The sequence below is a fragment of the Lissotriton vulgaris genome, chromosome 6, assembly GCF_964263255.1.
Source record: "Lissotriton vulgaris chromosome 6, aLisVul1.2, whole genome shotgun sequence".
Lineage (NCBI taxonomy): Eukaryota > Metazoa > Chordata > Amphibia > Caudata > Salamandridae > Lissotriton > Lissotriton vulgaris.
The window spans coordinates 398764618-398782508 of NC_141694.1; the positions used below are offsets into that span (position 1 = coordinate 398764618).

The window sequence follows — 17891 nt, forward strand, 5'->3', positions numbered from 1 at the left end:
GGTTATGAGACCAATCGCCTCTTTTCTAAGAGAAAGAGGAATCCGTTTTCATCATCTATCGAGACAACATTCTAATTATGTCTCAAGAACTTTCCCAAATTTCTCAAGATCTAACAACAGTTATGAACCTTCTCCAAAATCTAGGATTTATCATCAACAAAGAGAAATCGGTCTTGACTCCTTCCAAGTCGATGGAATTTTTGGGTTTCACTGTGGACACATCCAAATGTCTCCTCCTTCTTCCTTTCAAGAAGATTACCAAAATCAAGAAAGAAATTTGTTGTGTCCTGAACAAGAACAATTTCCACTCAGAGATTTGGCCAGACTTCTCAGTCTTCTCTCCTCCTCTATCCAAGCAATATTTCCTGGGCCTCTGAATTATTGAACCCTCCAAAGAGTGAAAGCCAGAGCCATAAGATCTGGTCTTTGGTGCGAAGTTCACGTCTCTCTAGTCCTAGATGCCAAGTTGGAACTGAATTGGTGGCTGGAAAACCTAGAAGCTTGGAACGGAAAAGCGATTTTTGGTTTGAAACCCAAATTCGTTTTGGAGTCAGGTGCCAGCCTGCATGGCAGGGGAGCTTGTCTTCTCAATCAGAGCACCAGTGGAGTCTGGTCTCTAGAAGAATCCTCTCAGCACCTAAATTACTTGGAACTCACAGCTGGTCTTTACGCTTTGATGAGTTTCAAACACTCTCTCAAAAGGAAGTTCAGTCGTCTTAAAGATGGACAACATTTCTGCAGTGTCCTATATTAATCGTCTAGGCGGAACAAACTCTGCGGACCTTTTGAATCTGGCCAAAAAACTCTGGATGTTCTGTCTAGAACACAAAATTGCTCTGAAAACAGAATGCCTTCTAGGGAAGACCAACAACTCGGAAAATTGGAACTCCATATTTCTTCTAGACCACAGCGATTGGAAACTCAACGTTTCAATTTTCAACTGTCTCAACAAGGTTTGGGGACCCATTGAAATAGATCTTTTCGCAAGCAGACTAACATTTCAACTGAAAAAATACTTCAGCTGGATGCCCGATCCCGGAGCTCTAGGTGTGAACGCCTTTCTCCAATCCTGGAAAGACCTGAGAGCCTATGCCTTCCCCCCCTTTGCCATGATCCAAAGGGTTTTATGGAAAGGGAGAATCGAACAATGTTCCCTTGTTCTAGTAACTCCCTTCTGGCCTTCTCAGACTTGGATCCCAATGGCTCTGGAACTGGCTTACGACACCCCTTCTTTATTCCTTTCATGGATCATCTCCTAACAGAAGTAGATGGCGAAAATCACCCTCTGATCCAGACAGAGAGTTTGAACCTTCTTGCTTGGAGAGTGTCAGGAGATCAAACGAGATCTCAGGACTTTCGTCTACAGCTTCAGCTCTCCTCTCAGAGTCATGGTCTCCTGGCACCCACTACAGCTACAACAACATTTGGAGAACCTAGATTTCGTTGGTGCATGGAAAGGAACCTGGATTCCCTTAAGGCACCTATTGTTGACATAGTTAATATCCTCTGTGAACAATTTGATAGGGGTCTTAGCTATAGAACCATCAATTACTATAGATTAGCTATATCTGCTGGTCATACTCTTTTGAATGGTAAAACAGTAGGTAAAAATGGTAACATTTGTAGAATTATAAAGAGCATCCGCCTAAGAAGATCCCCTAAACCTAAGTATGATTCTCTTTGGGATGTTTAATTAATTTTAGACCTTTACCACTAGTTGGCCTGATAACACTTTCCTTAACAGAAAATTCCTCTCAATCAAACTTGCTATTCTTTTATGTCTTATTTCCTGTCGAAGAGTCTCCGACGTCAAAGCTTTAGAGATTTCTAATAGGACCTATAACATGTTTGGTGAGAAATTTGAAATTTATAGAAGAACTAAAACTATGTCCGATTCAATTTTCTATCCTCGATTTGTCTCCTGCCTTAAACTTTGTGTGGTTGATTGTTTGAGAGAGTACGATCACAGAATGTCTCTTCTTTGACCCCCTGATGTCAAACAGTTACTCATTTCCTTTGTTAGACCACATAAAGCTATTTCTTCTACTTCCATTGCCAGATGGGTTACAACAGCTATGAGCTTAGCTGGCATTGATTTACGTAAATATCAGGCTCACTCTCTTAGAGGTGCTACGGCCAGCAAGTCCCTCTGGTCTGGTGGTAAGTTGGTTGATATTCTTAAAGCTTCTGATTGGTCGAAAGCTAGCACCTTTGCTGTACATTATTGTAAGCCTTTAGAGCATATGTCTGATGTAGTCTTACAAAGCTACCAACATGCATAATGTAGCCTCCGTTCTTGTAATGAAATTGCGATTCTCCTATTACCATGACTAGAGAATCTGGATTTCATTAACGAGACGGAGGCTCACATTCTCCCACCCATCCCTCCCTGGGATATGTTCCTTTCTATTTGCTGACTATGTTTACAGCTTTGGCTCAATAATCTGTATTACTTTTTTTACTATCCTGCTTACAGTTTTAGCATATCGATTTATATTTATTGTGATACAAATTTTATTGTCTTATTAATTTGGTTGAGTTTGCTCAAAATTTACGTTTTTCTCTCCTTTTCAGATAGTGAAATGAAATGAAATGAATGAAATTAAATTAAATGAAGTGAAAAGATAATTTATAAAGCGCGATGGCTACCCAGGGGCGTCCCAGCGCTGCAGAGGTTGGGCTAGGTGGAGTACGCTAGAATTTACATCGATTTATTAAAAAGCCAGGTTTTAGGGAGTTTTCGGAAGGTAAGCAGTTTAGGCTCTGATCTGGTTGAGAGGGGGAGATTGTTCCAGATCTTGGCTAGGTTGTAAGAGAGCGACCAGCCTCCACACTTGGCTCTCTTGATTCGGGGCACTGTGGTGAGAAAAGATGTCCCTGATCTGAGGTGACGGTTGGGATGATAGGCATTTACAAGGGGGCGGTTGATAGCGGGACCTGTTCCCCAGTAGGAACGATGGGCAATACACATGGCCTTGAATTCAATCCTCAATTTTACAGGGAGCCAGTGGAGATCTTTCAGTCGAGCTTTGACTGAGACTCGTCGCAGGATATCGAGGAGGGTCCTGGCGGCACATTTTGGACAATTTGGAGTGGAAAGGGGGAGGGGTTCTTACGAAGTAGCCTCAGGAGCCCGAAGCATGTGGCAGAAAGCTTAGTTGCCTGCTAGTTAAAATTGAGTGTTCTGTCCAGCCAAATGCCAAGACTTTTGATTTGTTCTTTGGGTACGGGGGGACAGCCTAGGCAGAGGGGTGGATTGAATTTGGTAATGGTATTTCCCAGGAGCATAATCTCTGTTTTCTCCCCGTTTAATTTTAAGCAGGAGGCCGTCATCCAGGCATTGTAATGGCAGGCAATGTAAAGGCAGTTGCGTTTTAACAGTTGCATTGTAAAGGCAGGTTGTTGTAATGACTGCGTTGTAATGGATGTTTCCCCGGTTTTCACAGATGAATAAGCGCATTTGGCTGACATCTTTGACTTACTGATACTATTAAATGATCTACTGCTGCCTATGGATTGTATTACTGACCATTGTGTCTTATGTTTCAATCATTTAGCTGCCATAAAATTAACATAGAGTGTTAGAACTGGGGGTCTCTAGTTGGCAGAGGTAGGTACCACTGTCCAAATAGGGACCCTTGCTTCTAGTCAGGACAAGGAGATAACCCTCTCAGATAACCCCTGCTCGCCCTCAAGGTAGCTTGGCCTGAGCAGTCTAGGCTAACCAGAGGCAATGCGTTAAGTATTTGTACCAACACTCACAGTAACACAGTGAAAACACCACAACTGATTCCACAACAGTTTAGGAAAATAAAGATATTTATTCTAAACTACACAAGACCAAAACGGCAAAAATCCCACATACACAGTTCAAGGATATGGTTTCAAAAGAGTTCTTCAGGTTGTAATCAAAGTTCTTTAAGTTGCGTTAAAATAATCCACAGATGCGTGAAAAGTTCACAGATGCGTCACGTTTACTCACAGTACCTTTTAGATGCAACAAAGTTCCACAAGCAGGAAGCTGGTGCGGTGGAAACAAGCGATGCGTCACTCCTGAGACCCTGGGGAGGCGATGCGACAGCCCCGCTGCAGCAGCGGGCGTGTTGCGACGAATCCGGTCTGTATGGGGAGGAAGGCAGCTTGCGTAGATTCCGGTGCGTAGGTTCCGTGGGAAGTCTGTTCTCGCAAAAGGCACGATGCGATGATCTCGTAGGGGCTGCGACGATCTCCGGGGCGACGATGCGCGGTCCAGCGGTGATCCTCTCTCTCGCAGCTCCTCGATGCGATGACGGTGCTCGCAGCGACGTGATGCGGTCCGCAAGCAAGCGGTGCGGCGATCTCACCCAGCGACGACAGGCTCTGCGACGACACTCGCAGCGATGTTCGATTCTCCCGCACCGGTCTGGTGCGTTCCGCAAACGAAGGATGCGACGGCTCCGGCAGCGGCGTCAGGCGCTGCGCCGATCTCGACCTTCGTAGCGGCGGGAAACCTCTCGCACTGTCGGGGATGCGCTCCGCAAGCGAGCGATGCGACACTTTTCAGCTTCACAAGTTCTCAGCTTAGTCTCAAGCTTCCCAGCTCAGATTCAACCTCCAGAGGCCCCACAACTGGATCAAGCACTCTAGGACGGACAGAACTCTCTCAGCAGAGTTCAGGGAGACTGGGGGTGAAGTCCTTTTGTTCCTGGGACTTCAAAAACAGGGAGCCAGCTCTTCTCAGGCCCTTGGAGATTCCTTCAAGACAGGGGACACAGCTCACAGCAAAGTCCTTCCCCTCTCCTTGGCAGCAAAGCAACAGCAGGTCAGTCCAGCAGAGCAACAGCAGGACAGTCTTCCTTCTTCAGAGTCAGCTTTCTCCTTGGCAGAGGTTCCTTCTTGATTTCCAGGATGATCTAATTTTCTGTTGTCAGGGGTCCTGTACTTATACCCCTAAAGTCTTTGTTCTCTCTGTGCATGTGGGCCCTGAGCCCGGTCTGAACCAGTTCTGGGTGGATCCTGAGCACTTTGTTTTGCTGGCTGCATCTTCCCTTTCAGAGTGAGGGGCAGGGTCCTCAGCCGCCCAGCAGGAGGTGGAGCCAGCATTGTGGCAGGCAGGCACAGCCCTATTCAGCCCAGGTGCTAACTCCTCCCACCACTCAGGTTGCAATTGCTTCATTCAGCCTAGTGCTGACTCATCCAGCCTCTGGGGGAATTCCCCAGCCCCTGTCACTCACAAACCAGACAGTCAATACACAAACAGGCCCAGGCACACAGAAGGGTCAGACAAGAGAACAGCAACTTTCTAAAAGTGCTGTTCTCAAACACAGGATTTAAAAACCACCTTTCCTAAAAGATGTATTATTAAATTCTGAGTTCAGGGATACCAGATACTTATGTCCTATCTTGTTCCTATGGGAAGAAATGCTGTTAACCACTGTAGCCAGCATCCCCCATGTTAACCTATGGAGCAAGATAGCCTTACAATAGTGAAAAACGAAAATGGCTGTAATTCACCACCAGAGCATGGTACCTGCACTAGTACATGCTCTACCTTTCACATACACTGCACCCTGCCCAGGGGGGTACCTTGGGCCTTCCATAGGGGTGACTGATGTGCACGAAAAGGGAAGGGTTAGGCCTGGTCAGTGGGGACACTGACCAGGAGGACATGGCAGTTCTAAACTGCCCATAGGCGCTGCAGTGGCAGGCCTGAGATACCATTTTAGAGCTACTCCTGTGGGTGGCACAATCAGTGCTGCAGGCCCACTAGTAGCATTTGTCATCACCAGCCCTGGCACACCCAGTGCACTTTACTAGGGACTTCATGGTAATACAAATATGCCAAACATGTATATCCAATCAGAATAACAATTTACATAGGGAGCACTTACACTCTGGCACTGGTCAGCAGTGGCAGAGTGTCCAAAGCATCTAAACCAGCAAAAACGAAATCCAGCACAGCATCAAAAAATACAGGAGGCAGAGGCAAAAAGATGGGGGTAATCACGCCAAAGATGCCAGGTCTAACACGTGTCCCCCCCAGCTGAAAGTGGGGAGAACTACCCACCCTCTTGGGAGTTCTCTTCACTAAGGCGGAAAAACCTGGACAGACCATCAGCGTTGGCGTGTTCTGTACCAGGGCGGTGTTCCACCGTAAAGTCCATTCCCTGTAGGGAGATGGACCACCTCAACAGTTTTGGATTTTCACCCCTCATGTGCATTAACCACCTGAGGGGCCTGTGGTCGGTCTGAACACGAAAGTGAGTCCCAAACAGGTAGGGCCTCAACTTTTTCAGGGCCCAGACCACAGCAAAAGCCTCCCTTTCAATCGCACTCCACTTCTGTTCCCTGGGGAGTAGCCTCCGACTAATGAAAGCTACTGGCTGGTCTCCATTCTCCTCAGTGGCTTGTGAGAGTACTGCTCCCACACCATGCTCTGAAGCGTCCGTCTGAACTATGAACTCACTGGAAAAGTCAGGTGCCTTGAGCACCGGTGCTGTGCACATCGCAGTCTTCAGGGCCTCAAAAGCAGTTTGGCAGGCGTCAGTCCAGTCAACTCTTTTGGGCAACTTCTTGGAAGTGAGTTCTGTCAAGGGGGCGACAATGGTGCCATATCCCTTGACAAACCGTCTGTAATACCCGGTGAGTCCTAAAAAGGCTCTCACCTCTGTCTGGGTCTTGGGGGGCTCCCAAGCCAGAATGGTATCAATCTTTGCCTGTAGGGGCGCCACCTGGCCGCTCCCCACCTGGTGTCCCAAATACACCACAGATCCCTGCCCTATCTGGCACTTACTGGCCTTGATAGTGAGGCCTGCCTTCTGCAGAGCCTTCAACACTTCGCAGAGGTGTTGCAAGTGTTCCTCCCACGTGGAGCTGAACACAGCAATGTCATCCAGGTATGCGGCGCTGAATTCCTCCAGCCCGGACAGTACCTGGTTAACCAGTCTCTGGAACGTGGCAGGGGCATTCTTCAACCCAAAGGGCATGACACGGAACTGGAAGTGCCCCTCTGGCGTTGAAAATGCCGACCTCTCTTTGGCCCCATCAGTTAAGGCAATCTGCCAGTACCCCGAAGTCAAATCGAACGTACTGAGGTACTTGGCAGCTCCCAACCGATCCACGAGCTCATCAGCTCTGGGGATAGGGTGTGCGTCAGTCTTCGTGACCGCATTGAGCCCACGGTAGTCCACGCAAAACCGGAGTTCTGGCGGGCCACCGGGGGTAGCAGCTTTCTTGGGGACCAAGACCACTGGGCTAGCCCAGGGGCTGCTGGAGGGCTCAATCACCCCTAGCGCCAACATCTTGGAAACCTCTTCCTTGATGCTGGCCCTGACCTTGTCAGCTACCCTGTAAAATTTTTGCTTCACAGGCAGACTGTCTCCAGTGTCCACGTCATGGACGCACCAGTTGGTGACTCCTGGGGTCAGGGAGAACAGAGAGGAGAACTGACCCAACACTTGGCGACAGTCGCTCTGCTGTTCTGGGGTCAGGGTGGGCGAGAGGACCACACCATCCACTGACCCATCGTGCTCCTTAACTGCCAGGAGGTCAGGGAGAGGATCACTATCCTCTTCCATTCTTGCATCTGTAGCCATGAGCATGGTTACTTCAGACCTCTCAAAGTGTGGTTTGAGGCGGTTCACGTGCAAAACTCTCAGGGGCTGCCTGGGAGTCTTCAGGTTAACCAGGTAGGTTACCTCACTCTTCCTTTCCACCACCTCGTATGGCCCAGACCACTTGTCTTGGAGCGCGCAAGGCTCCACTGGCGCCATCACCCACACTTTCTGCCCAGGTTGAAATTCGACCAGAGTGGTATTCTGGTCGTACCATCTTTTCATTTCTTCCTGGCTTGCTTCCAGGTTCGCCTGAGCGAGTTTCCTGAAGCGTTGTGTCTGGTTGCGGATGGCCAGCACATAGCTGAACACATCCTGGGGGGTTTTCCCACGGGACTTTTCCCAACCCTCCTTCACCAGTGAGAGAGGTCCTCTGACAGGGTGGCCATACAGGAGTTCGAAGGGACTGAACCCTAAGGACTTCTGAGGCACCTCCCTGTAGGCAAACAAAAGGCATGGCAACAAGACGTCCCACTTACGTCTCATGGGCTCTGCTAGGCCCATAATCATACCTTTCAGGGTCCGGTTGAACCTTTCAACCAACCCATTTCCTTGAGGATGGTAAGGAGTGGTGAACTTATAAGTTACCCCACACTCCTCCCACAGAGACTTCATGTACCTAGAGATGAAGTTGGTACCCCGGTCGGAGACCACCTCTCTGGGGAACCCCACACGGGAAAAGATCCCCATCAATGCACGGCCCACCACGGGTGCTGTGATTGTCCTGAGAGGGACTGCTTCCGGGTACCGGGTGGCATGGTCCACCAAGACCAGGATGAACCTGTTGCCTAAGGCTGTCTTGGGGTCCAGGGGCCCTACGATATCTATGCCCACCCGCTCGAAAGGGGTGCTCACCACTGGGAAGGGTTGAAGGGGGGCCTTCAACTTCATTCCAGTCTTGCCACTAGCTTGACAGGTTTGGCAAGATCTGCAAAAGGAACCGACGTGCTTCCTCATCTGGGGCCAGTGGAAGTGGGTGACAAGCCGGTTTAGGGTCTTGTCTTGCCCCAGATGTCCTGCGAGAGGCACGTCATGAGCCAGACCCATTAGGAAGTTTCTGAAGCGCTCGGGTACCACCAGCACACGGGCTGCACCGGGCTCAGCAAACTTAGGCTCGCTATAAAGTAGGTCACCTTCCCAGTAAACATAGTGATCTTTGACTGCTCCACCTGCTGCCTGATCTTCAGCCTGTTGCCGTAGACCAATGAGGGAAGGGCATTCCTTCTGCTCCCGGCAGAACTCCTCCCTGGAGGGACCACCTTCTTGCTGCCAATGGGTCAGCTCAGGTAGGTCTCCCAGTTCGGCCACCTGTTCCCCTGTAGGTTCCAGGGCATCCCCCTCAGGTTCTGCTTCCTCCTGGACCGTGGGAACGGCTGGGGCTGGTTTCCCGCGCCCTCTGCCTCTTCCTCTCCTGGCAGGTCTCTGGGCCACTGTTTCAGGCTCCAGTTCTGCTGATTCACCCTTACTGGCTGCCATAGCACGCGTGGTCACACAGATCCACGCAGGCAGGCCCAACATCTCCAAGTGAGTTCGGTGTTCTATGTCTTTCCATGGAGAACTCTCCAGGTCGTTGCCTAACAGACAGTCCACAGGCAAGGCATCACTGACAACTACCTCCAAAAGACCAGAGACTCCTCCCCATTCAAAGGAAACCTTCGCTATCTTGCAGAGGCGCACTGAGCTGTCAGCGGCCACTACAGGGCGGAGTACGCCAGGGATGATTTGCTCGTCAGACACCCACTGACACCTCACGGATGTCACACTGGCTCCGGTGTCTCTCAGAGCTTCAACCTCCCTCCCATTGATGGTCACCTTCTGCCCATATTTCTTAGTGTTAGAGGGCAGTAAGGTTTCCGGGACCATCTCTCGGTCTCCTAGCGAGACAAGGGTCATGACTGCTAGCTCTCCCCAATCACTAGAAACCAAATCCCCACCCAAAGCTACACTAGCTAACGCTGGGGCGGGAGCACCAGTGGGTGCGGGCTTCTTCTTGGGACATTTTGGAGCAATATGGCCCACCTCGTTGCAGTGATAGCAGGTAGGGGGACCCTGGTTATTTCTCTTGTCCCGCCTACCCTTAGAGGGCCATGGCTGTTTAGGCTTGGGGGGTTGGGAATCCTTTTCCTGGGAACTATTTTGGGGCCCTTGTGAGAACTCCTTTTGGTTACCCTTGTCCCCCCCACTCTTTTGCTGGGGACCCTGCCCACCTTTGGCTGTGGTACCCACAATTCCCTTGTGGACCCTGGTACTGGTCCAGCGGTCCGCCTCCTTAGCAAGCTCAATGGGGTCTGTCAGCTTGCTGTCTAAAAGATGCTGGCGCAGCTCTGGAACACAAAGACTACTCAAGTGCTCCCAACTGATTAAATGCAACAACCCCTTCAAATCAGTTACTTTACTGCCCTTCATCCAACCTTCCAGTGCACGCGAGTACCCATTCACACACTCCATCCAAGTCTCAGACTCTTTCTTCTTGGAGTTTCTAAACTGCAGTCTGTACTGCTCTGGAGTAAGGCCATACCTGAGACATAAGGCCTCCTTCATATTGGGGTAGGTCATGGCACCTGTCAACTCTAAAGGCTCTAGAGCACTCCTCCCAGACGCCTCAAAATGTTTCCACAGGCCCGCCCCCCAATACTTGTCAGGCACATCATTCATCTTCAATGCAATTTCATACGAAGTGAACCAGGCATAAATATCCTCACTCCTATGGTAATTCTGTACCAGGTCTTTGGGAATATATACTTTACCCCCATGCACTGGCTGCGCGCTGCCACCATTAGAACTGGCATCCACCTCCTTGTTTTTCAGATCCAGCTCTTTTATTCTCAATTCATGATCCAAAAGCAATTTCTTTTCCTCTAAGGCGCGGGCCTCTCTCTTGTCTTCCGCTGCCCTTTCCTTCTCCAACTCCAATTGCCTCAGTTTCATTTTCATGACTTCCAAGTCATATTCTCTTATTCTTTGATTTTCCTGTAACTCTTCTGGGGTGAGGCCCCTACCGGAGTGGTTGCTGCCCGCTCCTGAGCCTACTCTGCCCACTGGCAGATCTGTGCTTTGAAAAGCATTTTCTACATCCACATCATCTTCCTCTTGTGCCTCCCAATGGGCTCTCAAGATTCTCTGTAGCTCCTCCTTTCTGTAGGCGCTTTTTATGGGGCACTCAAACTGCTGGCAGAAGTACCTTAGTTGCTCAACTTTGTATGAACCCAAATCTTCAATGCAAAATTCTAATTCTGCTTCTTCTGCCCTCTCACTGGGTGCCTTCCCATTCTGAGACATGATGCTTTCCGAAGAGTTACTCAACCACAGAATTCAAAAACTCAAAAACCAGTAGTATGCGGTGGCGTAATGGTCTGCACTCACTAGTGATGTACACCAATTACTGTGGGTCAAGTACAAATACAAGTTCAAATCCCACCGCCTGACCACCAATGTTAGAACTGGGGGTCTCTAGTTGGCAGAGGTAGGTACCACTGTCCAAATAGGGACCCTTGCTTCTAGTCAGGACAAGGAGATAACCCTCTCAGATAACCCCTGCTCGCCCTCAAGGTAGCTTGGCCTGAGCAGTCTAGGCTAACCAGAGGCAATGCGTTAAGTATTTGTACCAACACTCACAGTAACACAGTGAAAACACCACAACTGATTCCACAACAGTTTAGGAAAATAAAGATATTTATTCTAAACTACACAAGACCAAAACGGCAAAAATCCCACATACACAGTTCAAGGATATGGTTTCAAAAGAGTTCTTCAGGTTGTAATCAAAGTTCTTTAAGTTGCGTTAAAATAATCCACAGATGCGTGAAAAGTTCACAGATGCGTCACGTTTACTCACAGTACCTTTTAGATGCAACAAAGTTCCACAAGCAGGAAGCTGGTGCGGTGGAAACAAGCGATGCGTCACTCCTGAGACCCTGGGGAGGCGATGCGACAGCCCCGCTGCAGCAGCGGGCGTGTTGCGACGAATCCGGTCTGTATGGGGAGGAAGGCAGCTTGCGTAGATTCCGGTGCGTAGGTTCCGTGGGAAGTCTGTTCTCGCAAAAGGCATGATGCGATGATCTCGTAGGGGCTGCGACGATCTCCGGGGCGACGATGCGCGGTCCAGCGGTGATCCTCTCTCTCGCAGCTCCTCGATGCGATGGCTCTGCGACGGTGCTCGCAGCGACGTGATGCGGTCCGCAAGCAAGCGGTGCGGCGATCTCACCCAGCGACGACAGGCTCTGCGACGACACTCGCAGCGATGTTCGATTCTCCCGCACCGGTCTGGTGCGTTCCGCAAACGAAGGATGCGACGGCTCCGGCAGCGGCGTCAGGCGCTGCGCCGATCTCGACCTTCGTAGCGGCGGGAAACTTCTCGCACTGTCGGGGATGCGCTCCGCAAGCGAGCGATGCGACACTTTTCAGCTTCACAAGTTCTCAGCTTAGTCTCAAGCTTCCCAGCTCAGATTCAACCTCCAGAGGCCCCACAACTGGATCAAGCACTCTAGGACGGACAGAACTCTCTCAGCAGAGTTCAGGGAGACTGGGGGTGAAGTCCTTTTGTTCCTGGGACTTCAAAAACAGGGAGCCAGCTCTTCTCAGGCCCTTGGAGATTCCTTCAAGACAGGGGACACAGCTCACAGCAAAGTCCTTCCCCTCTCCTTGGCAGCAAAGCAACAGCAGGTCAGTCCAGCAGAGCAACAGCAGGACAGTCTTCCTTCTTCAGAGTCAGCTTTCTCCTTGGCAGAGGTTCCTTCTTGATTTCCAGGATGATCTAATTTTCTGTTGTCAGGGGTCCTGTACTTATACCCCTAAAGTCTTTGTTCTCTCTGTGCATGTGGGCCCTGAGCCCGGTCTGAACCAGTTCTGGGTGGATCCTGAGCACTTTGTTTTGCTGGCTGCATCTTCCCTTTCAGAGTGAGGGGCAGGGTCCTCAGCCGCCCAGCAGGAGGTGGAGCCAGCATTGTGGCAGGCAGGTACAGCCCTATTCAGCCCAGGTGCTAACTCCTCCCACCACTCAGGTTGCAATTGCTTCATTCAGCCTAGTGCTGACTCATCCAGCCTCTGGGGGAATTCCCCAGCCCCTGTCACTCACAAACCAGACAGTCAATACACAAACAGGCCCAGGCACACAGAAGGGTCAGACAAGAGAACAGCAACTTTCTAAAAGTGCTGTTCTCAAACACAGGATTTAAAAACCACCTTTCCTAAAAGATGTATTATTAAATTCTGAGTTCAGGGATACCAGATACTTATGTCCTATCTTGTTCCTATGGGAAGAAATGCTGTTAACCACTGTAGCCAGCATCCCCCATGTTAACCTATGGAGCAAGATAGCCTTACAATAGTGAAAAACGAAAATGGCTGTAATTCACCACCAGAGCATGGTACCTGCACTAGTACATGCTCTACCTTTCACATACACTGCACCCTGCCCAGGGGGGTACCTTGGGCCTTCCATAGGGGTGACTGATGTGCACGAAAAGGGAAGGGTTAGGCCTGGTCAGTGGGGACTCTGACCAGGAGGACATGGCAGTTCTAAACTGCCCATAGGCGCTGCAGTGGCAGGCCTGAGACACCATTTTAGAGCTACTCCTGTGGGTGGCACAATCAGTGCTGCAGGCCCACTAGTAGCATTTGTCATCACCAGCCCTGGCACACCCAGTGCACTTTACTAGGGACTTCATGGTAATACAAATATGCCAAACATGTATATCCAATCAGAATAACAATTTACATAGGGAGCACTTACACTCTGGCACTGGTCAGCAGTGGCAGAGTGTCCAAAGCATCTAAACCAGCAAAAACGAAATCCAGCACAGCATCAAAAAATACAGGAGGCAGAGGCAAAAAGATGGGGGTAATCACGCCAAAGATGCCAGGTCTAACATAGAGCAACTGATAAAAGTGGTTACTCAAGCCCCAAACGCTGGTATCATTAGAGCTAATATACTGCTATCTTTCAGTAGATTTCCATACAGTTCTGATGCATACTCTATGAGTGGTAATATTTGCAACTACAATACCTTTTAAAGAGGAAGACCATAACTGTTTCTTTCATGATCTGCACATATACCTGTACTTTAAATGTTATTAAGTATGTCTGTTGAATAAAGACAGAGTGCCTGATAGCATCTGTCTACAAGTTGGCTGCTTTTCAGATAGGGCAGAGGAACATTTTTTGATGTTTGAGTATTTATACTCATTGCTACCTTCTATAGGCTAGATGTACCTATCACTTTGCTGTAGGGATTACCTTTAGATGGTAGTCAGTCCAGGTTTCAGCCCTTGGGTGAGCTATCAATTTTATCTAGCTTTCCATAATGCCACACCTTACCTGCATCAGGTATATTTGTATGAAGTAACATATCATAACCAAGATCAATCATCCTCCAGAGCTTCCCTAATATCTGTAGTGACTCGTAATCACTGAAGTAGCTCCCATGGGCCGTCCTGTTATGCTTTTTTGTACTTTTATACAAATGTGTATGCCCTATCCAAAATGTTTGCAAAACATCCTTGATCTTTTATACAATCAAAGAAATATGCACAGTTCCCTACAATCCTCATAAAAACACTTAAAATGTTTCCAAATGGCTCACTGGTTAGAGGTGGCTGACCCAGAAGCAGAGGTTGGCCCGGGACTAGGGTTTGATTCCCGACGCGGCAGGGTCTTGGGCCATGGTCAGCGGACTCAATAGTTCTCGCCTCGGTGCCTACTCTAACCATGGGTCCTACTCAGCAACTCTGGACAATAGATTGCTTAAACTCTACTAACGGCCCCATCAGTGCCGGGGATGCTTGTCTTCACCTTGGAGATGCCCAGGAGGGACCATTTCACAGGGAAAGCCAGGATGGGTTCCCCAGCGGTATACAGCGCCGGGATGCCCCTTTGCTGGGGCAGCTGTGTGCTTTGCAAGTATACGACATTTAACAAATTACATTACCAAGTTTACGTTCATTCTCTCTCATTACATTTATGTATGCACTATCATTTGAGAGGGCTTACCTCCAGTAAAAACTGTACTAAATTACTGTTTCTTACTCGTCTGTCATAAAGTTCACCAAGATATGTCCCCAAGAAGAATACACATGCTTTGCTGAGTGCCATCTTAGGTGAGATGCCAATAATCAAGGATAAGCTCAGAATAATGTGATATTCTCTATTTAGGTACAAAGGAGATGGCAGCTACTCTCCTCCAAGTGCTTTCAACAAGGAAAATAGTTATTGTTGTCTTAGCCTATGTATAAAGGCAGTGCAAACTGACCTGTCGAAGTTGACATCCTGTTGACGAATCAAAAAATAATCTTAAGCAAAAGCCTGGAATTTTAGTGGTACTTAGCCTTGGGATTCTTATCCCATAATACAACAATACTTTTCACATTGTAACAAATTCCAATTCTAGCAGGTGGCTCAAATACAATACTTCATTAAATGTCATGAATCCTAAATGTATTCCAGTGTATCTAAAAATACGCTTGTACCATTCCGACCTACCAGGCAAAAACAGTTCTTTTAAGCTAAAACAGCAAACCTTTTTTTTTTATTCCACAGGAAGTACAAAAGAATGAAAACGCTTTGTTTTTTTTTTACATAAAAATCATTTTTATAAATCTTCAATGCATTGTTAGATCTGAACTTACAAAATATAATTTTCTACCTATTTCGAAATTGTTTTCAATAATTAAATATAAAGATACATCTTTGGCAGCAATGAGAATCAACTCTACCTTAAGATCATAGATTCAGTTGCAGAGCATATGATTTTCAACATACAGAGAACAGCAAAACTGATAATGTTGTTTCACCAAAAATCTTCCCAAAAGCCTTTACCTGAACATACAGCCTTTACTGTAGCATTTTACTCATTCTGTACTTTCAGCGCATACTTCTCAGGCTGTTGTGGATCACATTTCTTAGCAACAACTAAACTAAAATGATGTTTATCCACAGAAACATATGTTACTTATGTTTAACATAATCAACATTTCCTTAATACAAATACGCCTTTACCTCTAAAGTGTTACCAGAAAGTAATATATACGTGCCCGCCTTCCTTATAATGGCACACAAAGAAGAGCCCAGTGAACTCTTCAGTATTTAGTTATATGTAAAATCCTTCTTGCAGAAACTTCTAGAAAGGCATGCATCTAATTAACCACAAATTAGGGGTTTATATCAGAAACTATCCAAACAAGATATGTGATAAGAAGGATACTTTCAATTTTGCTCATTCAAGAGACAAATCTAGAGTAAATGAGATCTATCTTTAGTCCAGAAATGTCACATATAGATTGCTGTCGTTACCTGTTGTCATGAATACATTCAGGTACATCCAGAATTCACTGATTCTTTGCAATTATGCATCATGTATCATCACTCCCATCTAGTAACATTCCAGTATGACCTCTTAAAAGAAAGCAACTTTGAAGACATCAGCTATTTATATTTCAAATTGTGAATTCTGGAACGTTTCACAATTTAAATTTGGTCCAACTGACACATAACACCTTCCCTTAAGCACAAATAAATCATTCCTAAACATGAAGGTGTTGTAGTATTTGCTGGCAGGTTCAGTTCTAGAAAATCATTAACCGATTTTTACCATTGTCAAACAATATTCCTTACTTTGGAAAATGAAAATAGGCAATATAAATCTGAAAGGCAAACACGATTTTGTATGTGTTCCTGAATGGTTCCAAGACATGAGGAAATTCTCATGACCTTTATCTGTAACTTACATAGTTTTAAAAAGGCCAACATGAGATTACTCATTGGCACTGTTACCATACAAATAACCTACATACAAAGAAATGTTGACCTTTTGTTATAATAGATGTAGTACTTAGAATAATGAACCTTTTCATGCATGACATTAATTACACTAAAAGATAAACTCACGTCATTGTGATATGCTCAATTACATAATTATATTTATAACTTTCACTGTAAGAACGCAATATTTTTAGTACGCAAGAACTTAACAACATGGCTGCCTTAGAAGGTGAGGAATAAGATAGCTTGGTCGACTAACTGAAAGGAGGCACTGTAGGCTGCTGCTGGATTTGACATTTGTGATCAAATATATCACATTCAAAAGACTCCTAAGACCTCACTATGGTAGCTGACTTATTTATTTTGCTTACGTTCCTTCAGTGCGGTGAATAAGTACATATGTTAACCCTGTTCCGACCCTGAAACGAACAGTGAAACAATGACAGTCTAACATTTGCCTTTTCATTCTCTCTATACATATTTCAAGATTACTAAAGGTAAAATGAAGTCCGCTAATAATGTCAAAACACGAAGCATCAAATAAAGAATAGATTTAAAACGTTTAAAAAATACTTTGACATTTGATAAATATAAATACAAAACTGAATGCTTTGCATTTTCGGTACCTACCATATGGATGGTGCTTCAGTTCCACTAATTTCCAAGAAATCATATCCTTCTTCCAACTGGAAGTCGGTGAAAACAAGGGCAATAGTATCACCAGGCTCAGCAAGGATTGTCCATGTACAGTCAGCATTATTCTCGTACTCGGAAGGGAAGTGGGGGCTTGAAATGGTGCCACTTGTGCCACGTAACGTTCCTCCACAAGCCCCTTCAGCTACAGCAAGAGATAGAAAATATTTGTAATCTATCATTTGTCATAATTTATACTAATACTAAATACCAATCAACTCAGTTTGGTGTGGTCATTTGTACCAAATGATATGCAGTGGTGCGCACACAGTAACTGATGCATTTAATAATATACAGCCTCTTGACAACAACTAAAATCATTTGCAGTGTCCATGCCAAAAAGTTGCCTGGATATTGGTGGAAGCTCAAGGGTCTTGGTTAGATAATGTGCTGCCAGACAGTAGCCCCCTCTTGTAAAACACATAAGTTGCCTGGAAATGCTTGAGAGGATGCATTTTCTACAAAAGCGACAGAGAGCATGATACAAACAAAAAGTAACACCATGTAGCTTAGGGGATGAGCTAGTGTATCACTGAGCCCAAGTATATCATTTTGTTGCATACATATACTATGCTGTTGAGTTCACACCCAATACAGGAATAGCCTTGCAAACAACGGTAGCTTTGAGAACTAGTAATAAAAAGATGTAGTGTTAATAGAAAGAAGTGTGCCATTCACTTTCTTCTTTCATGTGGATTTATTTTGTAATGCGCTGAAGTCCCTTAGGTCCAGCCCAATTTTGTGTGGACCTTCCTTGTAGCTAGGTGAAAGATGATCCCATCAAACAGTTTATTTCAGCACTAAATTACACAATGATAGATGAGCCAAATTGGTGGTGTACTTATCTGTAT

At 46.7% G+C, this 17891-nt stretch overlaps 1 protein-coding gene across 1 annotated transcript in view; it reads right to left on the reverse strand.

Annotated features, from left to right (window-relative positions):
- CSMD1 (CUB and Sushi multiple domains 1) overlaps window positions 1–17891 on the reverse strand; it is a 3932590-nt gene that overhangs the window by 3060065 nt on the left and 854634 nt on the right. Inside the window, exon 5 of the mRNA XM_086925641.1 lies at window positions 16978–17185. Coding sequence (XP_086781767.1) covers window positions 16978–17185 — 208 coding nt within the window. The remainder of the gene's footprint in view (window positions 1–16977; window positions 17186–17891) is intronic.